Source organism: Archocentrus centrarchus, chromosome 21 (assembly GCF_007364275.1).
Source record: "Archocentrus centrarchus isolate MPI-CPG fArcCen1 chromosome 21, fArcCen1, whole genome shotgun sequence".
Classification (NCBI taxonomy): domain Eukaryota; kingdom Metazoa; phylum Chordata; class Actinopteri; order Cichliformes; family Cichlidae; genus Archocentrus; species Archocentrus centrarchus.
This window is the reverse complement of record NC_044366.1, coordinates 20,309,170-20,333,488: the sequence shown is the minus strand read 5'-3', so window position 1 is coordinate 20,333,488 and position 24,319 is coordinate 20,309,170. Positions and strand designations below refer to the sequence as shown.

The window sequence follows — 24,319 nt, the reverse complement described above, 5'->3', positions numbered from 1 at the left end:
TATTTGAGTTTTGTCTGGGAATTATTAAATGTCATTAGAACACCTGAATTCTTAAAGAAAGTCCATGTAAAGCAATATTCCCAAGTGGGTCATCTTTTACAAAAATCATAGGAGGGGAAGAAGATGATTGCAGGAATTAATAACTGCATGTGCTCATTCCCTATACCTGCTCATTCCATTACAGGGTCAAGGGGTGAGTATGCAGTATTGCTGAAGCAAAAAAAAAAAAAAGCTTTGTGAAAGGTGTTGACAGTGCTTCACTTAACACAACAAGTACAAAGACTTGGAATGAAAGGTCCTGCCAGCAGTCTTCTAGAAATCATGGTCTGTATGTTTTTATCAATGTCTCATTTTCTTAAAGATTTGCTGGGATACTGTTCCCTGGAAATGTTAGTTCCAAAGCTGCAGCTATTTCTCCGTTTTTTACCAGTTAACTATCGGATATGTCATTTCGTAGAGAATGTTAATTCAGCACGTACTGTCACTGATGATGTGTTTATGTGTGTCTGTCATCAACAAGAAAGAAAAACATCTCCATCTCATTCCCTATCTGCTCCCTTTTTTCTTCTTGTCTGGATAGCAAGACAGATAGACTCTGCATGGTATCAGTTTACAGGGAGTTTCTCTAACCATCACCCACACACACACACACACACACATGCGCATACAGACACACACACACACACACACACACACACACAAAATTTACACCCTGAGGTGAATACGCATGTCTGTATGTCATTCAACAACCACCTTGGAGCGTCTTGGCTGAAATGAGAGGTACTCGTCATCCTCCATAACACCCCACTTACTGCCCCCTCAGGAGTGAAACTTCCACTGCCTCCCTGGAACTCACTCAACTCGTCCTCCATTATGTTGTTTTGGTTGTACGTTCCCTCTAGCTCGAGCAACCTGTGATTTATGTTGTGTACCCTGCTGCGATAAGAAGGAATTCATAATGAGTATTCACCCGCAAAAACACAATCAGCTACCTTTCACTGTTTCCAGAGTAGATTCTGACAGTGACACTTCTGCGTCTCATTGTGGTGGACAGTCGCTGCAGCTGGTCCCAGTATAATAACCTCAATACCTACAATAAGTGACTGCTGTTTCTTTAATCCGTCTGAAAAGGAGCGCTTCCTCTGCACGTTATCCTAAGCTTGGTTTCACTGGGCTCAATATGCATTTATGTAGCTTAACAAATGAGTTTGTAAAATGGCTCCTGTGAAATAAAACAAAATTAGACTGAGATGAATGGGAAAGGAAGTTGTAGTTTCCGGCTGGGAGTGAGAGTGGCTGAGAGTTGACACACCCCGTGTGATGCCAAATTTCACAATTGACCGAATGAAAACATGCAGTGGATTGTATTTCCCTCTTGGCATTCAGTTCTAAACAGGAGAGTTTCAGAAGCTAAACATATGTGATATGTTAAACATTAAAAAAAAAAAAAAAAAAAAAATAAAAAAAAATATAAAACCCCTGCAGTGCTCTTGAGTCACCCTATGTATCAGTTGCTGGTTTTATTTCATTCAAGTCACCATTGTTGTCACAGCTGCAGCTATTGTACTGTTCTAAGACTTTGAAAGGGAGAGCTGTAGGAGAAACTCTAAAGGAGCAGCATCTCTGACACCAAGACCACGAAGCTGTGGCAAAATCTGGGTGATTCCCTGTACACTAGGCAGAAACAGCAGCAACCTTTCACCTAGTTTATTTTGTAATAATGTTTCCAAACTGACAGTAGAGCTCTTCAACAAATTCAAGTTCAGCTAAAAGATAAGGCAAAGCTGGCATTGGTAGAGTTGTACACAATGAAGATGTATTCAACATGAAGTCATGCAGAGACAACCCTGCAGCTTTCTGTGTGATCATTTGCTCTATTGTCTAATTACACTACTTTAATAACACAAAGAGTCATGATTTGGTGCCAAACATGCCATAAACATGACAGGGAATGAGGGAATGAGCTGGAAGAAGCCTTTCAGTTTCAGATGTTCTCATTTTAGTGGAAAGCCCCTCAGTTTCATGTCTGGCAATGCAAGGATGAAAATTACTATAATTCATATGGATGAGGCTTAATTTTCAGCTTCTTTCTCTTTTCTCTTTATGTCTGTTGCCGAATTGCAAGTATGTGACTAACTAATGGCCTTCCCCTTAACTTCAGCTGTACTTGGAAAATGTATCATACTAACCAGTGCTGGGATCATTACTCAAAGAGATCATCTAGGCCAGGGAACACATGGCCCAGGGGCTACACCAGGCCCACAAGGGTCTGATCTGGGATAGCTTTGAAAAATGTGAAAATTAGAAAGGAGGGGGGGGGATAAATAAAGAGTCAGAACTGTTAATTTAAGCAGAGCCAGAGGTCTGATTTATTCAGTTTTACAGCCTTCCTACAGACAAGGTTTATACGTTTATTTCTTAGAGTGTGGCTAAGCCCAGATACGTATGTGTGATGATGCTTTCTTTGATTCATTCTTTGTAATGTGGAAAAACTGAGACATTTTATTTTTCTGCGAGTGTCTGAGGCATCAGGTCATCAGGTTTAAAAATGGGTGGTTTATTAAATGTTTTCTGCATGACTTTAAACTTCTACACACTAAAGGAAGGAATGAGGGGGTTTTTTTATGCTTAAAGGTTATTACAAAAATGTTTTAAAATTAGGCTGCAAGTGGACCACACCTTAAAATGATTTAGAAATACCCGATCATAGGCACATTGCACATTAATGGCTAGATTTTTCTTTTTTTTTTAGCTATATTTCATTACCTCTGCATTACAGTACTTTTCTATTATTGTTTTGTTTACTTATTTGCTACACATTCGTAGAACACTTTACAAAGCACCCTCAAACTTGCAACTTTAACACCTCTTACTACTTTCAAGCCTAAACTTGAACAAATTATAGCTGACTGTTGCTCTTGCTGATTACCCCTGCTCACACTAACGGACATTTTCTCATACATATATTCATACATGTGTACAATCACACACACACACACACACACGTTAGTTTCCCCTCACTCCCCTTAATGTGAACTCAGCTATTCTTCTTCTTGCTCCTGCTTTTTATCCAGTTGTCATGATTTCCATGCTTGCTCCATGTTAATCTGGGATTTGTATTTTTGGTATGTTTATATGTTTGCGTATCTATGTGTCATGGACCTCATTCTATTGGGGCCTCTTGGCCAGGTCATGCTTGTAAATGAGAACTTGTTCTCAAACATTTTACCTGGTAAAATAAAGGTTTTAACACACACACACACACACACACACACACACACACACACACACACACACACACACACACACACACACACACAGGAAATCAACATGCATTATCATGTTTGCAGAATGTAGGTGGGACTCAGACCCATAAATTCCCACATCCAGAACCTGATGCCTTACCCAATAGCCCAGTGGGCCTATTGGATGTTTTTTTGCCCCAAGTCTCTAACACTGGTGCTGACACTTAATAGTTAGATGGTGAAAAAATAGACATATTGTGGTTTAGAAAACAGCAGTTAGTTTCATCTAAACTAAAGCTCACAGAGCTGGAAGGCTTTAGACATGTTTTAGTCTCATCCGTCTCATTGGGGTTTATGCAGAAATATTCTAAAGAGAGATTTTTTTTTTTTTTTTGTGTGGGAATCACATTTTGGCTTTCTAAGTGCCATACATTTCAAACAATGTACAAGGTATGTAAATGTATACCTGTCTATGCTGTAGATTGATGGATGAACATTTTCACTGAGGTTGAAATGTCACGACTAACGACTGCAACCCAAACTGAGCTTTCCATTCTGGCCTTACACTTGGTATATGGTTTGTAACTCTATAGGAGACGAGGGGGGGGTTGAACAAACACATTTAAGGGAGGAGGCTGTGTAGGTGTGTGTTTCACTGCTGTCTGCTACAGTATTAAATAGCTTTCCTTCACATGCCTGTCACCTTCTAATCGGTAAAGTTTAAATAACACCTAAAGCACAACAGCCATCAATAAACATTTACAACCAAACTCATCTACACATGCACGCAAACTCGAAAGCATCCATCACCTGTAACTGTCGAGCAGTTGCTCAGACGGCATTTATGTGAACACACTGCAGTTTCTGAGCTTCCAGGCATCATCCATCAACTTGGCCCTCCCAGAGGGGCTCCGTGGATGGGGCACACAAGCAGCTAAGCCGACCCACACCAGCTGGGTTGCCCAAATACAAACAAACGTAAAACGCAGATCACCTACAGGCATGCACAGGTGCCCTGTTTTAAAAATAGTTCACCTTCCTCTCTTTCCTCTCACTCGTGTAATGATTTTCACTCCTTAATCTGTATTCTTAATTAAATCCTCATCCATTTTTCCATTACTTTCACCCCATTCTCTCCAGACTCTTTCCTCCTCCTGCCTCTCCCCGCTATGTGGATTATGTTAGCAGCACTCTGTTTAAATAGTGCTGAGTAGGTGGCCTGGTAATGGAAACACAGACACAAGGATATCAAAGGCTTAGCCCCATTCTTTTAAATTCTACACTCATTTATCAGGACTTGTGTGTTTAACAGATGTATCTGAGCATATGTGCGTCTGCATATTTGAGGGTGTAAGGGTGGAGGCACCCATGTGTGCCTGTTTGGAAATATGTGCATGCATGTCATGTAGCAGGTGAAAACACATGACATCACAGTTTACATTTTCTCACAATAACAGGCTCAGTAAAGTTTGAGGTAGGCTTGAAGATGTTGAAGTGAATAACTCTATCAAATCCCAGATGAGTGCTTCCACGCAACAACATTCTCTTTTATTCACAAATTGACTTCTAATGACCTTCTAAGTTCCCATGGCCTGGTTCTTCTCAAATAGCAGGGTGAGTGGTTAATGAGACAATATATGCATTCACCGGCCACTTTGCTAGGTACAACTGCTCATTAATGTAAATATTTCATGCAGCAACTCAATGCATTTAGGTATGTCGACACGGTCAGGGCAACCTGCCTAAGTTCAAATTGAGCATCAGAATGAGTAAGAAAGGTGATTCAAGTGACTTTAAATGTGACATGGTTGTTGGTGCCAGACAGGCTGGTATTTCAGAGACTGCTGATCTGCTGGGACTTTCCCACCATCTCTAGGGTTTACAGAGACTGGCCTGAAAAAGAGAAAATACCCAGTGAGCGGCAGTTCTCTGAGCAAAAATGCCTCGTTGATGCCAGAGATCAGAGGAGAATGGCCAGACTGTTTTGAGCTGACAGGAAGGCAACAGTAACTCAAACAACAACTTGTTACATCAAGAAAGAGCATCTCTGAATGCACAGCACATTGAACCTTGAAGCAGATGGGCCACAGCAGCAGAAAACCACACTGGGTGCCACTCCTGTCATCTAAGACCAGGAAACTAAGGCTACAGAGTGAGCTCACCAAAACTGGATAATAGAAGACTGGAAAGATGTTGCCTCAATTGAGCTTCAGTTTCTGCTGCAACAAGCATGGATCCATCTTGCCTTGTATCACTGGCTCAGGCCGGTGATGGTGGTGAAATGATGTGGGGGGGTATTTTCTTTGGTACACTTTGGGCCCTTTAGCACCAACTGAGCAACATTTAAAGCCTACCTGAATATTGTTGGTGACCACGTCCAGCCATTAATGATCACAGTGTGGAGTTTTTCACCATGGATCTGCAGCAACTGAGATGCTTTCATGTAAATATGGAAGACCGCTGAGTAATATTACCAGCACCTTGTTGAAACAAATAATTAAGGCAGTTCTGCAGGAAAGAGGGGGAGCAAACTAGTACTAGCAAGGTGTATCTAATAAGGTGTCTAGTATTGTCATAAAAGATTTTAGCAGGAGAGTTCCCTTTTATTAATTCTCTGGAAGACTTGCATAAGAGTTTGGATGATAACCCATCCCTTGCTAGGCAGCTCATCAACTGGCTCTTCTCAGTCACCGGAGTGGTGACTGAGAAGAGCCAGTTTTTCCCCTCTTTAGCCCATCGTCAAAAAAAACACATGTTATCCTCAGTCCTCTACAACTGTGAAATCTGACAATCTGAAAGTCACATTCAGCTCTCACCTCCCCCCACTGAGTTTCAGGGTCCTGTCTCTGCTGTCATCTCCATGATAATAAGAGACTTTCACATTTGGTGTAAAATATCTGATGTGTCTCCTGTGGTGCCAGAGTGCCAAAAATAAAATAAGCTTTCACTGATTTTTTTTTCACTCTCAGTTGAGTCTTGGCATAGCTGCCACATGCTGCCTGATGAAAACACAAACCTCTGAGCAAAACCATATGGAAAAAATAGAAAAAAAAATGTCTTTGGGTTAATGTGAAAGTGACCTCTTTTGCATTTTTCTCATGCAACGTGATTATAATAATTTAAGTATGAATCAAGTAAACATAATGTTGTATGAGAAAAATGTGACAGGAGCCCCTGTTTAGTAAATCACATTGTGATACATTTAGCCTGAGTCCTGTGAGGACTTACAAATAAAACATTCATATTGTGAATAAATGGGAAAGTAATTATTATTATTTTGTATTTTGCTATTTCTTTTCCATGTGGGGAATGAGCACCAGGAGCGTTGAATGCTGTGACGTACAAGAAGTAATCATATAAATGTTACAGTTTGCAGCTTGTAAACTTTTGCCTGATTACATCATGTTCTGTGATTTCTTTAATGTCTTGTCTTCCGTGAGCCCAGAGTGCCGACTGCAGCTGTAAACATGCTGAATGCTGTGGTGATGAAAGTAGTGTCACAGTGCGGTGGCTCTGCTGGGACGCACAGCTGACTTATAAACCAGATGCAGAAGTGTGCAAATAACCCGAATCAGCCTCTGGAGCAGGATAATGTCACCATTTAAGAAGTGAAAAGACACCACTGCAGCCAAAAAGAGAGTCATAACATTGCTCCCATATGGGAAGGCCTCACATAAGATTTCACATTTGCAGGAGGTGATACGCTTGATATAGTGAACGTGCCAATACACATTCAGCTCTGTTTTGGACTTCATCGAGGGTCCATGTTTAACAGCTATTTTCTGTGCTTGAAAGGTAGTGAATGCTCAGTTTCCAGAGCTTTTTTGCCGTAAACAACTTGTCCCTTTGCACATGTTGTAAAGATAAGGATTTTTCTGTTTGATCCTGTAAAAAACAAAACAAAAAACATCCAGAGTCACAAAAGGTACTGGGCCACCTACTGTACACATTACACCTACGGAAGCATGGAAATGCATACCGTGAAGCTCCTGGCACACAATTTTTGTGCTGATGTTAATGCCAGAGGAGGTTTGGAACTTATCCAGTCAGCAGAGCGTTGCTGACGTTTGCACAGTGTGCGCCTCAGCCCGTAACTTTACATTGTCTGCCACTTCATGTCTGAGTTGCTGTGGTCCCTAAACACTTTCACTTAATAATCCCATTTACAGTTGCTCATGGAATATCTAGGAGAGGAGAAATTTAATGAGCTGACTTTATCACAGCACCATGCTTGAATGCTTTTGTAAAGGCAGACTCCATGGCTAGGTGCTGGATTTTATACACCTGTGCTCATAGACTGAAAACATCCGAGGTGTGACCCAATTCTTTTCTCCATACAGTGTGTGAGGAGCAGCCACCATGTAGCACCCAGGTACCAGCTTTAGGTGTTAGCCAGTGTCTTCCTCAAGGGCTCGATGACAGCTAGTTGCAGTAGGGCTGTAACAGGTTTGGCTGACAGGTGGCTGCCCTTTATTCTTGTTTAGCATTTGTTTGCACTAAAAGGAACTCAGATGAGTCAGGCGCTGTTCAGTTTGTCAACTAAGTAGTTAGATTTTTGTTTTAAGCCAAAACTAGCATCTCATTTAATATCAAAGTGAGCTGCTGGCTCCACAAGCAGTAGCATTAGCTGATGACTCCACAGCAGCAACATCTTATTATACATAATCATTATTATTTTAGAAAGGCTTTGAAGAGTGAAAATATTTATTGAGTATGATATCATTTAATTAGCATTTTCCATGTAGTTTACAGCTGTCCTGCATATGACAGGAAAGATTTCATCACAGTGTCCACTCTAATCTGCAAAAACATCTGGATATGATGCCTACCACCTCATCTCAGGAATGACGCAGAAGGAAGCCAAGCATTGCACCCATGTGTCCATTTTCCTGATCTTTGCCATTTCTGGAAATGTCAACCCATCACGGAAAATTTCACACATCCTCACAGAGTCAAGGTGATATTGATTATAGTCTACATTTACCCATAAATCATCTGGGGAACACAGCTCGAAGACAGCTCAGGACAGAACACTGAAAATTGGCCCCTGATGGTGAGCTCATCTTTGGTTAAAAAAATAAATAAAAAAATCCACTATGGAATACAGAGATGCTGCCAAGGCAGTGACACGAATCACCTCCTGTTTTTCTGGTGTTTTATGAAAATGTTATTCACAGGTTTCTCCTATCCTTTGTTTGGAAGTCAACTGATACTCCCGTTGGTCAGTACCACAGAACAGTTATCCTGTTTCTTTATGGTTTTGTTGAACACTATATTCTGCTTTCATAAAACCCATGCCCCCCCTCCCCTCCCAGCACACACACACCATTTCATACACATGCACACCTACGTAAGTGAAAGGTTAGTTGCAAGTTTGGCAGTTCATATGCCTGGTTTCAAGCATCAAGAAAGACGAACACTGGCTATGAAAATTAAATATGCTCTTTCAGATTTCATATATTATGTGGCTGAACTTTCCTTCACCTCCACTGGCAGGGCAGGGACACGGCAGAAAAAACACAAGAGAAGGCTGCGGGAAATTCCTGCCAGGGATCCATGAGTTCCTTAATACCACAGGAATGCACAACTAAAATTTACTCTGACTGTCATGACAACTCCAGATAGGGAGCGAGAGAAACTCAGGTTGTCCCAAGCAGCTTTGTGGTTGTTATTTCTGCTGTTACAGTTTGTTCTTATTTGTTATTGAACAGCAAAGAACGCCAAATGCAGTAACAGTAAAGACTTAACTTTGAATAACTATGTTGTTTGTTTACAGGCAACAGGTCTTTAGGAAACCACCACAGAACGTGTGTGGTCTCTTATCATATCTTGGATTATGTTAACATACAACAAGAAGGCGAATTAAAATGCCACGCCATCCTCATAAGAGAGCAAACAAACATTTTCCCAAAACAAATGACTATTTGTTTAGATCAAATTAATTACATGAGGAATTTTCCAGTCATCGAAGTTCAGATGAGGACTGAATGCAGTATTAGTGCTGAATTTTGTGTTGCAGTCACTTGTTTGGTAAATAGGCTACATTTACAGTGTATTGCACTTTTTAAACATTCAAAGGATTTATACACATACAGCACATGATTTATACACATTATTTTTCAAAAGGACACTTCAGCATGCAACTTTGATGAGGGGATTGAACCGCAGAGTTTTCAAAGCTACAACATATCCTAAGGCATGAATATTAACTCTTGTGGGACTCAGGTGCGCAACCTTTGAATCGCTTTCATGTTGCTTTTTCAGATGTCCAATCAGCTCTCTGTTTTGAAGCAGGGCCTTTCCACACATTTTGTATATTTAGTAGCTCATGAATTATAGATTGAAAGAATATTTTTTGACATCTTTTGCTCAGTGGATTGGATTTTGCCTCTGGACAAAGATGAGCTAGCTGTTTCCTCATGTCCACCAGCTATCTGCCTCATGGCTGCAGCTTGATATTTATGAACTTCATAACCTGCAGCAGCTCAGCTGGAGCCAAATCAAAGGAAAACCGCAGCCAGTCATTAGTGTGCTTTGTTGGTCCATTGTGTCCATCATCTCAATGCTCTGCAAAAAAACCAAAGTGCACCATTTATTTGAAAACCATTGACATTTTTTTGACATTTGTTTACTGCATGAAATCTATTACATAAAATTTGCAGTTTATTGGTTTGGAAGGCAATTGCAATGATTCACGCTGCTGTGATAAAAAAAAAAAAAATCAGTTAGAATAACACAGTGAATTAAACAGTTACCCACAGGACTGGTTATTTTACTCAAGGAAAATCCACTCTAATGAATCCAATGAACAGCTTTCATTTTCCAGTGGTAGACCTTACAGTATATAACACAGTGAGGGAACACCCAGTCACAGCCTAAAAAAAAAACAAGCTTGATTTGTTACATTGCTGAATTTCATTGCTGGGTGGATCTTCTCCAAAAACTGGCAGTGTTTCTGTTTGTCTCTCAGATAGTTTCTGCTTCAGTGACAAAAATATTTGTGAAGGCTGGTGTGGATTTGTGGAGCTCCCTTTCGTGCCTTCCTTTCTGTTGATGGAACTGCTCATGAAACCTGTTGGCATAATGCCTACTGATCTTTGTTCTTGAATCTTTATACATATCTTTCCTGCTTTCTCAGTGTCATGGCATGTTTCCTGGGAAAAAAAAAAAAAAGTAGATAAAGCAAAAGTACTTTTGCCTAAGGAGCTGTCCTCCAGTGTTTGCTCGGGGGGCAGCTTACAGGAAGCCAAACAGGGGCCAGGTTAAACGCTCTTAAACATATAGAACCTTTTTTATTATTATTATTTGGCTTTTATGTGCAGCACTATGCACAACATTATTCACTTTTATTGCACTGCTGAGTATATACACTAATGCAAATTACAGTTGCCTGTCCTGTTCAAATATATCTGTCTCTTTCTCCTCACTTTTCTTTCATGTGATGAGCAGAGCAGTGCAGCAGAGTCCGTTATTAGCTGCTATACATGCTGGCTTTCTGCCAGGCCCCTCTGGTAAGCCACTCAAAGAGGCAAGCAGCAGCCAAAACCTCAAGTGTTCCCATGCCAAACAAAGACACGTCAGCAAAGTCAATATTAGCCTTTTATGCTGCCAACCAGCAGCAGGAAAAAAATGAATAAAAGAAGGGGAAAAAATCTCTGAAAGGATATCTAGAGGCTGAATGAAAACACGGGGATTGTTGAAATGTCAGTGAAGTGCTCTTAAAGGTCTGTGTGCCTCCAGGGGGTCCTAACCCATCACACTCCTACTCTCACTTCCGTCCATTCTCTGTGTGAGGTTAATTGGACAGTGGGACAACACTCTGTCAGGATGTATGTCTCTCTGTGTGTGTGTCAGTCTATAGAGCCATTCACATGGTCCTCCCTTTTTTTTAATGGAACGTAAAGTAATTTACCCTGATAATGGTGCTCGGCTGTTTCGGTGCCAAGGCTGAAGATTCATAAATCCAAATTGTCAAACTGACAAGCATCATTGTAGATGAAATGTATTTGGAGGGTTATTATCTTACATTTCATGTAATTACTTTGGACTTTCCCGCTGCTGAATGTAAAGAGAGAGACAGTGGTATGGTATCATTTCTTTTACTTGTTTGCTCTATGAAATATTGAGACCTAAGGATCTGAGAAAAGATCAGTCTATTCTTTGTTGACATTTGCCCTGTGTGGTTGTTAAATGTGGTCTCTCCTACAAAAGAAGTATTGATCTTAGTGAGATTAACTGACTAAACACAGGATTGATAAACAGTGGAAAATCTGGATGGAAAGCCTTGAACTTTTTACTTTGAAACCTGGCATTTAGTGTCAGTGACTCAAGGGGATGAGCATTAGATACATCAGACATTAAATTAAATTATCTGTGTTAGAGGAGTCATAAGTAAAAAGTACACTAATATTATAAGAGATAAATTACACAAGAACTGGACTGAAAATCAGAGGCAACAGGTCTGATGGAGTAATTAATCCAAATGTGAAATTTTTGGTTCAAATTGTCATCAATATAGACAGAGGAGATTACAACAGTGAATGCCTACAGCTTTGTCATGGTTTGGGGATCGCCAGCAGCCAGTGTTTTTGGAGATCTTGTCAAAATTGGTGAAATTAGGAATGCAGAAAAGTATGGTCATATTTAGATCCGTCATGTCATGCCATCTCCATTTTTTAACATGACAGTGATCCCAAACACAGAAAACACAAGAAAGCTGGCCTAAGAGACTTCAGGCTGTGAAAGTGGTTAAATACTTTTTAATTCAAGTACTGTACTGTACTTATGTCAGGTATATTTTGAGGTAATTGTATTTATTTCTAGGTCCCGGTCTGATTCACAATAGTTCTGAGGGAACTGTTATTATGTGTAATTTTTTTTTATGTATAAATTGTTTCCAAATATTACAAATTATTTAAAGATCAGTTTATAACAATTACCATTACCACAATGAGTACTTTAGTTTTTATTGGAACATTTTGAATACAGTTTTGGTTAAAATGTTTTTACTTTTTTTCAGCACTAAAGTAGTAGAATTCACAAATGATTGTTTTAGGCAGTTCGACATGGTTCACTTACTGCTCTCCTCCCCAGAGAGCCATCCAAGTCAAAATCGTGTCAGGAGAGCATTTGACCTGAACGACAGGAAGAGAAAATGTCACAGAGAGTTAGCGTCTGTGTCCGCTCGAGATGTGAACAAGTGCATATGGTTGAACTTGTACATGCACACGTAACAGCGTATAAATTCTTTCTCTTTACTTACCTTTCCCTGTGCTGCAGTTGAAATCCCTAAATTGCTCCTCGTTGAGGAAAAAGGATTTGGGGAGAATTTGTTAAAACTACTTGGCTCTTTAGCATGCTCCACAGCGGGTCCAGCAGCTGTAAAAGACACCAGATGGGGTTAGAATCCATCCTCCCACTTAAATCATGTGACGGTGATGGTTCTCAAATATTTTTCACGATAAGTTTATTTTCTCCAAAGGAGATGGAAGCTCAGTGCCAAAGCGTTTTCTCCACAGTTGAGTCGTGCTCAGCAGCTGATGTTCCCGTTGCACCGTTAACACTACAAACATTTAATCTCTTTCCAACAGAGATTGGACCACAGTTTAGGCAGCAAATGGATGGAGACCAAGTTGCTGCACGAAGAACTGGAGGAAACATTGGCAGACCAGACACAGGATCATGTACCATTTTAAAGGAAAGGGGAATGCATATATATAGGATGTATAAAAATCCCTCTCTGACTGATCTCGGAAAGCATTTTTATTACAAGTGGATTTACAGTTTTCATAAACCAAACCTCTGCACTCTACAAGCACACACTGAGGGAAAATATTAAACTTGGCAGTGTTTGGTTGCATCCAGGCTTCAAATATGAAAGATTAAATCAGGTGGATTACATTTTTTTATGAAGTCAGGAGGTGATCTTTGTTCAGATTAACCTCTCTGTGTGCTACTGATATTAAAAGGCCAAAAATATTCTCAATAAATGTGTTTTCATTCTCTTATAACCCCATGATATTATTTTAAAAAAATATGCTCCCACTTCTGGCCTTTTGAAGTGACATGTTCAGCATGAACCATTAAATTATGACTATTTCTCCCTAGAGGGGGTTTTTCACAGGCAATTACTGTTTTATGTTGGCCACTAGTGCTAGAAAGTGTGCTGTAGTCAGGGTACACATGCTGAGGTCATGTCAAAAAATACAAAACATGACATATACTGGATAATGCAGTTATTTTTCTTCCAAGGAGCCAGACTTCCTTGCTTTTTCACTCATTTTCAGTCCAGTCCTTGTACCTGACCATTTTCAGAGGAATGCTTTTTTTTTTTTTTAAAGCTACTTAACACTGCCCTATGAATCATTCAAACATAAAAAGGCACCTAACTCAAGGGATGAACCCATGTTGTGTCTACACATAACAGACAATTTAGCAAAGAACTGATTTTTAAATCCTTGTTACAGCAGCCTATTACAAAACATGTAATTTGTTCCCATTTTGTTAGCTGAATCTATGAAAAATGCCAAAGGCAGCACAGTGGAAGGGTGGCTGTCAAGATGCCACTATTAAGGAAGGGATGCAGGGAGAAAAGGTTGAGGTATGCTAAATTAGACAAGAACTGGACTGGAAATCAGTGGCAGCAGGTCTGATGGAGTGATGAATCCAAATTTGAAATTTTTGGTTGAAACTGTGATTATTATATTTAAAGGAAGTCAGGAAGGAGGTACAGCAATGAGCATCTACTGCACCTAATTCCCATTTTCCTAGCAAAATGAGGGGTGGCTGGAGACTTCTGCACAGAACTGTTGCTGAAAATTCCAGTGATGTGAGGAGCAGAAGATGCAGTCAAATAACATGTACATTTATAGGGGCAAATAACTGATATAAAAACACTTTATGTGACCTACTGCATCATATACACAATACACTGCAATCAAACCACGTCATGCAAACATAGGCCAACACAGATTAAAAAGACAACTTTAGTTTTTTTGATTACAAAATCTATGTTTTTATATGGTTAACACTAGTTAAACTGCTAAAATCTGGAGGCCACAGTGGCTATGGCATTCACATTGAGTGCATAGTTAAATCTGTTGAGCAAGATCATTAATCCATCAACCTGTAGTGCCTCACAGAATACAGATGTGCTTGTTCCTGATCCATCGTCAAGGATATCCTCCTGTAAATTATTTACCTAATGAAAGCATCCTTGTAGAGTGTCTATTCTTAAGACATATGCACAAAAGAAGGAAAAAAAAGTTGATCAGCAGCATTAACCTAGCAGAGGGAGGCAGCACCCACCCCACCCTTCCCTTTCCATTTATGAACCCTGGCCACAATGACATAAAGCCAAGGAAGGGAGAGGCTAGAAAGACATGTTCCACACTGTCCTTGTGATCACAAGAAGCATGCTTATTGCTGTTTGTTTGCTCAGGCGTTTAGAGTTCAACTCCTAGCGAGATGAAGAAGGAAAGTTTTAATCAAGATAATACATAAAAGGTTTGGAGTTGCACTAAGTTTTTAAAGATCAACAACAGAACGGGAAAAAAGATAAAACATTGAGCAGCATGTCCACCATTTGTGTTCCTGCCCTTAATTGTAGAGAGTTAAGGGTCACAAACCCAACTTATTCATAATCCTAAATATGTGCTGCTGAAAGTGCATGCACATACAATCTCTGTGTTTTAAGTACTCTTCCAGACATTGTATGTGCATGCAATGTCTGGAAGAGTACTTCTTCCTTTTATGAACACGCCACTTCTCCTTCAGATGAGCAGTTATTATATTGCTCATCTGAAGGAGATGGAGGAGAAGGAGGAATTGTTGGCTCTCTTCATTATGTTGTGTTACCAGTATGTTTGGTATGACCTGAGGTTACCACTGATTTGCTACTGTATATAATTAATTCTGGTAAATGATTCACTTCAAAAGACTGTTAAGCTGTTTTAACAGGTTCAGACATGCTCGGTAATGCACACTGCTGGGTGCCTGTTAATTGGCAACCTCAACACCAAAGTCCTAATCTCCAATGACATACTTTAATTGTCGGTGCCCGTGAAGCCGCATGCCAACTTGATGAAAAAGTGTTGACACACTGTGTGAATGCTGCTGAGAGGCAAGTTTACTGGGAAAAAAATAAACATTAATTCTTGTAGCTGTTCAACTGTGAAATTTCAAAAAAAAAATGTCAACTATAAATATTGTGGACACACACTAACTCAGTAGACCAGGGAATGGAATTGATTAGTTTTCAGCTTTCATCCACACCAGCTCCTAATTGTCCTGATGTGCTGTGAAAAAGGCATTTTTTAACTGTCTTCACAGGCAAGTGAGATGCAGGAATGCATGTAACAAAGGAACTTTCATCTACAAGCTCGTTGAGATCACAGCATGTATTTCACACACCATGAGAAAGTAGAAACTGTAGAAGAGGCTATGGACACCCATTTGAAGATTTTCAGTCATTCGAAAAGACTCTGAAAGAAGTCTTGCTTTTAAGTCCACAGAGAGGCCTACCTTCTCACTTCAGTGCAAATTAAGATGAGTATTATATTCAGTTCAATTCATTTTAATTTATATAGTGCCAGATCACAGCAATAATCACTTGAAGGTGCATTATATTGTAAAGTAAAGACCCTACAATGATACAGAGAAAACCCGAACAATCAGACGACCCTCTATGAGCAAGCACTTGGCAATTGTGGGAAGGAAAAACTCCCTTTTAACAGGAAGAAAGCTCTGGCAGAACCAGGCTCAGGGAGGGGCAGTCATCTGCTGCAGCTGGTTGGGAGAAGAGAGACGGGACAAAAGACACATTGTGGAAGAGAGCCAGAGATTAATACCAACTAATGATTAAATGCAGGTGGTGTCTAAACACAAAAAGTGAAAATAAGTGAGTGAAAAAGAAATGCTCATTGCATCATGGGATGTTTGTTATTTCCCATGCCCTCCTGTTCTGTCATTGTTCCTATGTCTGTTGTTGTTCTCATGTCTTGCGTTTAGTTTGACTTCCCGGTGTTTCCCTGTGTGTTTTGTTTCGGTTTCTGGTTTGCTCATGTTCAGGTTTCCTCTGTGTCAGTCTGTGTATACCATGTTTAGTTAGTTCCTGTTTTATTGTGACAGTCTTGTGTTCCCTGTATTTAGTGTTTAGTTTGGTTCCCTTTGTCTAGTCTCTGAAATCACGTTCAGCTGTGATCCCACCTGATGTCACTCTCCTCATTACCCAGTGTGTTCTTGTTTGTTCCTTGTCAAGTTGTTATTTTGATGTCCGCTGTTCCTGCTGTGCACCTCGTGTTTTAAGTCTATTTTAAGTCTAAGTTAAAGAAATACTTAGCTCAACAGAGCTCTGACTCTTTGTCAGCCTGGTTACAGTGCTGAAAAGAAACCTGGGGTTGTTCTTATTTTCTTCAATCACTAATGAATGGTAAGATGTCCCAGCTTTGCAGAGGGCTTTTTTTTTTTTTTTTAATAAAGCAACAAACTCTTTTTCCAGGCTAAATGAAGATCTTGCCATTTCCTGATTTAAGAGTCAAGCTTTCAAATAAATTAAAACTCTGTCTGGGTCTTTGGTTGGTTAATAAGCTGGAGTGGAAGATTGCTGCTGCTACTCCTCCTCCTCGGCCTGTGTGTTGAGGATTCTGACAGTTAGTGTGACTCTAGTTGGTTAATTTAAACTAACATATTCATCTTGCTGTAACCAGGTCTGTGTAAGGCAGAATAAACCAATAAGTAGATGAATTATTAAATTATTTACTAACAGGGACTTAGAAAAGAGAGACCTAATGTTTAATAATCCCCATTTAACTGTTTTAGTCTTTGGTGCAGTTGAAGACTTTATATCTTTTCTTTGCTTTTCTCTGTTTTTAATGCTTAAATTTTTTTTTTTGCAGTTTTTTTGGTGGAGCAGATACAGTCTCCATGGGATAAACAAACATGGCTAACGGCTTCACTCACATGCTTTGTAAACAACTACAATATATCTTTAAAAATTTCTGAAACATCTGAAAACATGAACACCGCAGGTGTTGGGAAATTAATATTATTTCCTCACATTGCTTTTGAAGCATTTCTTGTATGTGGTACATAGACACTGATGGACATGTGAATATACGTGACATTACATTACTGGTACAGAACTGGTTAATTCAAATTATTTATTTATTATGAATATGTAAAAAAAAAATAGTGCATTTCATATTTCTGAGCAGTTCCTCCTCCTCTTATCCATAAAAAGGTGTCTTTCATGAGTGTCCTCAGTGAAGAGAGTCCTATGGTTGGCTGAAATTATGTGTGGTGTAAAAGCTGATTAAAAGTAAAAAAAAGAAGTTCTTTTTTTGTTAGCTGCAGGAAACAGAATGACTCCCTCTTGAACCTAAAACACAAATTCATCAGCTGGGCTTGGCGGCAGTGATTTGACCTTGTGCATGACCCAAGTAGAAAGAGACTTTTCAAGCGCTCCTAAATTTAAATTTTTCTCAAAATCCCTTAATGAGCTGCAGTGAATCACCTCTCCCATCAGACCTGCTCTTGAGAGCGAGAGAGAGAGAGACACTTTCCACAGAGAAAAACTATGAAGGGCTGTGAGGCGACCAATAAAACGCCCTTTCAGCAACTGCACCAGCCCATTATATGGTTTTCAAACCCCAAAGCTTCTTTTTTGTAATGCTGTCCTCAGTTTCTTGAGGCCCCCACTTCTCTGTGGCGCAAACTTATTCTGCCTCAGCCCTACTTAAAACTTTTTGTATCATGACCGCTTGTCAATCAGGATAAGCCATGCCTCTAGTATTTCCATCATTGCTGTAATAATGCAAAAACGTGGCCAGAACTCCTAAATGTCAGATTCTGCTTAGCCTATCTGGGTATAACAGCACTGCTCTTGCAGCACTCTGGCTTGCAGAGTGCTGCAGAGAGGCTCATCTCAGCCTTCTGCTTTTTATAAATCACAGCAGCTTATGCAATCATCTGGAAAAATATTCAAACTATTTTAGGGGACTGTATCCAAGATGGTAAAGGTGACTGACAAATCACACAAAGGGGAGCTATAAGTTAAATCATAGAACTGTGATTAATTATAACTCATTTTCTTAACTGAAAAGCTTCTATACCAACTTGTGCTAACTAATCAGGAATGTGACCACAAGATGTTACATATAACTATATTATAGGGGGCTATGTTGTTGGCATATTTTCTTTTTGCGTGTGTTTCATTATTTGCTCAAAGTTAGTGTCAGATTCTGTGGGATTCAAGGATTTTTTAGGACTCTTACATACTTTGTTTTTATTTCTCCATTCATTTTGTTACATTTCTGCAAGACGTTTTCCATCTTGTGAAGAATAGAGTCATAAAACGTCTTTGGCAGACAATACCAGCTTGAAAGGTAGCCTCTTGAATCAATTAAACCTCTTTTTCTTCACACCAGCCCAGAAAGGGTTCTTCTATCTATCGAGTCATGCAAACGTATATGCAGCCTTTTGGAGACAGATGGAAAGAGGTGGTTGATAAGAATAAATCTGTGAAATCTGAGAGAGAGATTAAAAAATAAATCAATGGCCAATTGCAGAGAGAAAATGGGAGCAGAAAGCATGCTAAATAATTAGAATTCAGAAAGGTTACAAATTGCAGATTTTAGGCCTTTTTACATTAGTATCCAATTACTCAAACTGACTGGGGCACCTGTAAATCAGGAGGCAGAGCGGGTCATCTGCCAAATGGAAGGTTGGTGGTTTGAGGTTTGGCTCCCCTAGTCTGCATGTTGAAGTATCCTTGGGCAAGATACTGAACCCCAAGTTGCCCCTGATGTGTGTATGTCAGTGTGTGTGAATCTTAGCGCTGAGGTGTAGAAAAAAGCGCTTGTATGAATGTGTGTGAATAAGTGAATAAGGCTTGTAGTAAGAAAGGGCTTTGAGTGGTCAAAATGAGTAGAACAGCTCATTTACTAATTTGTGTTTGCATAATGATCTGTTAAGATGTCTCAGAAAAAGCATTTGCCATCAGTCTTTTTCAGAATTTAAAAATGTTTTTTGAAAAAAAATTGAATTTGTTGCACCTAGTTATTACACATGGGGAAAATAACCATTCTAGTATTTTTTTTCTAAACTATTGTTTGTTATTCAGCCCTCTACCGTACAGATAAACGCATATACTATATAGGTGTTTAATATCATGAGCTGTGCGCCATCTAGTGTCCAAATGGGCACATTGTCTTATGTGCCCATTTGGACAGGCGGATGAAGGCGGAAGTGTGAGCGCACATGTAAGAAAGTTATCAAACTACCCACTGACACTTAGAGCAAAACAGGAAATTAAAAATTAAGCTGTTAAAAAAACATCCTATTAGTTTATATCAATGATATTAATATTTTTATTAATTTTTAATTGCACGACACTTGCTTAAGCAGTAACTGTGATTTATAATATAGGTAGATGATCACAAATATAAAAAGAGCTGTCTAAAAGGACAGGCGCATTTTTATTTAGCTTTTTTTTATAGCATATACTACTGACTTGAATTTCTAAATGGCAGACGTTTAGGGCCCCGCCATCGGATTTTATTCTGAAGGTTATCAGCGGAAGTTGCCTTTAAATTGTTGCGAGCTTGTCCTGGTGTTAGCGGCCAGGCTTCATTCAGACAGCTACAGCATTACCAGCATGGCTTACAGTGCAAAGATCGGTCCGTCCATCCTTAGCAGCGACCTGTCCTGTCTGGGCAGCGAGTGTGTGAGAATGATGGAGTCGGGGGCGGATTACCTGCATCTGGACGTCATGGACGGGTCCGTTTGTTAGCACGTAGATTATTTGTTGTGTTAGCGGCTAGCAGTCCAATTACATGCTCACTACTTGAGAGGCAAAGTTTGCTAACATCAACAAGCTAAGCTAGCTTGTCAAAAGTTAAGCCGAGGGAGGCGATATTTGTGCAACTGGCTTAACTGGGAGGTTCATAACTTCTGGGTGCCAAACTGTATGCTGTCTTTGAAGTCTTACTGCCTTGTCTTTCTGGTTGTTTTGACATTTTTACCTTCCTCTGCACTTACGCAAGACATCAGTGTGAACTGTTTATGCAAGATGAAGCAAGAGCACAACCGTTGCAATTTAAATGTCTTTGTTTCCTCTTTAAGGCACTTTGTACCCAACATCACATTTGGCCATCCCATGGTGGAGTGCTTGAGGAAGTCAGTAGGCCAAGACCCTTTCTTTGGTGAGAGAACAACAACAAAAAAGCTTAATGATAAAACACGCATTGTTGTGGAGCACAGTATTGTGACAGTGTCAATGCTGCAGATATGCACATGATGGTGTCTCGGCCTGAGCAGTGGGTCAAGCCTATGGCTGCAGCAGGAGCCAACCAGTACACTTTCCACATAGAGACCACCACCAACCCTGGAAACCTCATTAAGGAGATTAGAGAGAGTGGCATGAAGGTGAGCAAATGATACTAAATGAAGAGGCAGAGTCACATAACTATGCACTGATTATAGATTAAGACTGTCTCACAAAGAGACACATGCATATTTGTGGTGGTACCAGATGATATTGATAGGAACATATAAAATGAGCATTTGATACAAACATGTGAGTGCTAAAGTGACCCCTCACCTGTGTTATAGGTGGGTTTGGCCATTAAGCCTGCTACTACTGTTGAAGAGCTGGCTCCCTGGGCTAACCACATTGACATGGCTCTGGTAATGACTGTTGAACCTGGCTTTGGAGGACAAAAGTTTATGGATGACATGATGCCCAAGGTAAGGACAAAACAAAGCTGGAGAAGTGACCAAAAAGGAGCATTACACATAACCACAACAGGACAAACTACGCTTAAATACTTACCATACTTAGCTCGCATACTAAGAAGCACAGTTCTGTGAGTATACTGTTCATTATGCATCTAAACTACTTTGTGTGCCTCCATTAGTTTGGCATACAAGGTGAAAACCCAACCTTTTGTTGAGTGCATGCAGACTTTGTTTGATGTTGAGTTTCAGAAAGAAAATTAGAGGAATGCGCGTAATTAAAATCACTGTGCTTTTCTCTCTACATTACCCCTAAAATTGTAAACCGAAGAGCACATAGTAAATGTTCATAGTATTGAAAGCTGCACATTTTGCTTTCCATGTAGTCCTGGGGAAAAAGAGAGTATACCCTCTTTTAAATTCTAAGATTTTACTTATATTTTGTATTTATATAATGTATAATAAATATTATTGTAGCAAGTCGGAAAAGTATTTAAATACAACCTCAAACAACAAAACATGACATACTGTGCCATTATTTATTTAACAAATGTGAAGCCAAAGTCCAGAAGCAGTTCTGTGAAAAACCTAAGTGCACTCTTATTGCTTCCATGGGAAATATGAGGGTAAGTAGCAGCCAGGTGCTGCTAATCCAATGCACTTGATTAATTGATCATCAGCAAGTCTGAGCACCTGCAGTTTTGTCAGTTTGCTGGTCCGGAGCATTAAGGTGCGTGCTAATACGATGCCGAGGGGGAAAGACATCAGCAGTGACCTTATAAAAGCACCGTCAATCTGGGAAGGGTTATAAGGGCATTTCCAAACAATTTGAAGTCCATCATTCTACGGTGAGAAGGATTATTCACAAGTGGAAAAGTTTCAGGACCGTGGCCAATCTTCCCAGGATTGGACATCCCGGCAAATTTATCCCAAAATCAGACCATGCAGTTCTCAGAGAAACTGCAGAAAGCCCAGGGGCTGCATTTCAGACTCTACAGGCCTCAAATTAGCATTTTAAATGTTAAAGTTCATAACAGTACAATTAAAAACAGACGGAACAAGTTTGGCTTATTTGAAAGAAATGAGGTGGAAGAAAGCCTCATCTCTCTGAAGAGAACATGGCAGCACGGCTTAGGTTTGCAAAGGAGCAGCTGAACGAACCACAGACAAGGCCAGTGTGGAGATGTCTGCACAGCACCATGTTTAGTGAAAACTAAACACAGCATATCAGCACAAACACCTCACACGACTGTCAGCACGGTGATGAAAGGATCATGATTTTAGGCTTGTTTTGTGGTCACATGACCTGTGGACTTTTGAAGCCTGCAAAACCTCAATGAACTAAAGCAATGTTGTAAAGAAAAATGGGCTAAAATTCCTGAGACACTGAGTGGCAAAGTCATACAGAAAACAGTTAAAGTTATTGCTGCTGAATGTGTGCCTGAGGTTGTATTTAAATCATTTTAAGACTTGCTGAGGACCAGATAACTTATGTCCCATTATGTAAAACCTTAGAGCTGATGGTGTACTTTTCCTTTCACCTTGACTGTAAACACAAGCATAACCCACAGCAGGCTGATACAAAATACTGTATTTCAGACTTGCCAAAAAAGTAATGCAATCTTTTGCTATTTTTATGATATGTGGGCTCAGATTTATGTGAATAGCATAAGTGCTGCCGAGTCTTTGTAGTGATCATATATGGATGCTTTTCAGATGACTGTTAGTTCTATTTTGTGGAGGACCTTGTGTGTGAGTGAAAATATGGTGTAAAAACCAAATATTAAAAAGCACGTCTCCTACAAAAATGATTCAAGGCATACTAGAGGATTTGTGCAGACTGTTAACATGATGGTGTTTCTTTACTGCCCCACTAATCTGTGAAAACTGTATTTGACATATTTTTGAGCTCTCTTCTCTGTATATGTGGCCCAGGTAAGTTGGCTGCGGAGTCAATTCCCATCATTAGACATTGAAGTAGACGGAGGGGTCGGTCCTGACACTATTCACAAGTGTGCAGAGGTAAAAGATACAAACACGACAAGCTACTCAAATAAGCATCTAAAAATATATATATTTTTAGGTTATCTTACATTGTGTGTTTGCTCACATTTGCTCTAGGCGGGGGCTAACATGATAGTGTCAGGCAGTGCTGTGATTGGCAGTGATGACCCTCGTTCTGTCATCGCCCTCCTGCGCACCGTGGTAGCTGAAGCAATCCAGAAACGCTCGCTGGACCGCTGAGATGTTCTATTTATGGTCCTCACAGCGACCCTCTACCTACCTGTCCCAGCACCACACCACAGCAGCCAAGTCGAAAGGAATCAATATGGACATTTTTGGGTTAGAGGTCGAGGGTTCCCAGTCTGAACAAGGGGCTCCAGTGGTGGTGTGGGTTGACAGCCAAATCCAAATCACTTTGATGGGAGTGAAGCTGTGTGGTGCCTCTAGAAACCTGAACTTCATCCTCTTCTGCCACAGTCTCCTTCTCTCCTGAGTCTCACCTCAGCATAGGAACAGCAATTTCAGGACTGGAGCTAATGCTACTCTGATAAACTCTGTAAACATTCCTGAGTGTTGTTTTGACTTGCACTGTGTGTTTTGAGTATGAATCACAGAAATAAAATGGCCCAGAAATCATGGTTTATAGATCCAAAAACAATTTTGACTCGTTCAGTGTTGTTGAAATCACAAGCTGTTTACTGTACTCGATAAATCAAACCATAAAATTTGGGTTTGCAGATTCAAGTTTTAAGTGTGTGTGTGTGTGTGTGTGTGTGTGTGTGTGTGTTCTTTCCAGTTTGACCATAAATGTTGTTCATACATTCACTGGCCACTTCATTAGGTATACCTGCTCAACTGCATGTTAACACAAATGTCTAATTAGCCAATCGCATGGCAGTAACTCAAGCATGGCATGTAGACATGGACAATCTGCTGAAGTTCAAGAATCAGAATGGTGAAGAAATGTGATTTGCGTGATGAACGTGGAGTCGTTGGTGCTAGACTGGTTGGTCTGAATATTTCAGAATTTGCTGATCTAGAATTTTCCCACACAGGCAAAAAAATCCAGTGAGCAGTAGTTCTCAGTGAAAATATTTTGTTAATGCCAGAGGTCAGAAGAGAATGGCCAGACTGCTGTTCTGATACAAAGGCAACTGTAACTCAAGCATTTGTTACAACCAAGGTATGCAGAAGAGCATCTGTTAACATACGGTACATGTTCAACCTTGAAGCAGATGGACTACAGCAGTAGAAGGTCACACCGAGTGCCCCTCCTGTCTGCTAAGAACAGCAAAGTGAGGCTACAATTACCATGGGCTCACCAAAGCTGGATAACA

General features: G+C 40.0%; 1 protein-coding gene across 2 annotated transcripts; it reads left to right on the top strand.

Moving 5' to 3' along the window:
- Positions 1-19,899: 19,899 nt before the first annotated feature.
- rpe (ribulose-5-phosphate-3-epimerase) lies at positions 19,900-23,726 on the top strand. 2 transcript variants are annotated; one of them, XR_004021684.1, is made up of 7 exons: positions 19,900-20,021; positions 20,367-20,446; positions 20,530-20,669; positions 20,856-20,990; positions 22,914-23,000; positions 23,100-23,299; positions 23,493-23,726. XR_004021684.1 is itself a non-coding variant. In XM_030757992.1 (6 exons), exons 1-6 carry the CDS (start codon positions 19,900-19,902, stop codon positions 23,220-23,222), a joined length of 687 nt encoding a protein of 228 aa, XP_030613852.1. In that variant the 3' UTR covers positions 23,223-23,620. The 2 variants fall into 2 exon arrangements, 1 of the variants encoding a protein (XP_030613852.1); XM_030757992.1 differs by having other exon boundaries at positions 23,100-23,620.
- Positions 23,727-24,319: the final 593 nt, after the last annotated feature.

Bases quoted from the DNA above. Each gene is read 5' to 3' on its own strand.
- rpe (XM_030757992.1), top strand. From the start codon at position 19,900: ATGGCTTACAGTGCAAAGATCGGTCCGTCCATCCTTAGCAGCGACCTG. The intron at 20,022-20,366 runs GTCCGTTTGTTA...TTCCTCTTTAAG, and splicing joins CATCTGGACGTCATGGACGG to GCACTTTGTACCCAACATCA. The intron at 20,670-20,855 runs GTGAGCAAATGA...CCTGTGTTATAG, and splicing joins TTAGAGAGAGTGGCATGAAG to GTGGGTTTGGCCATTAAGCC.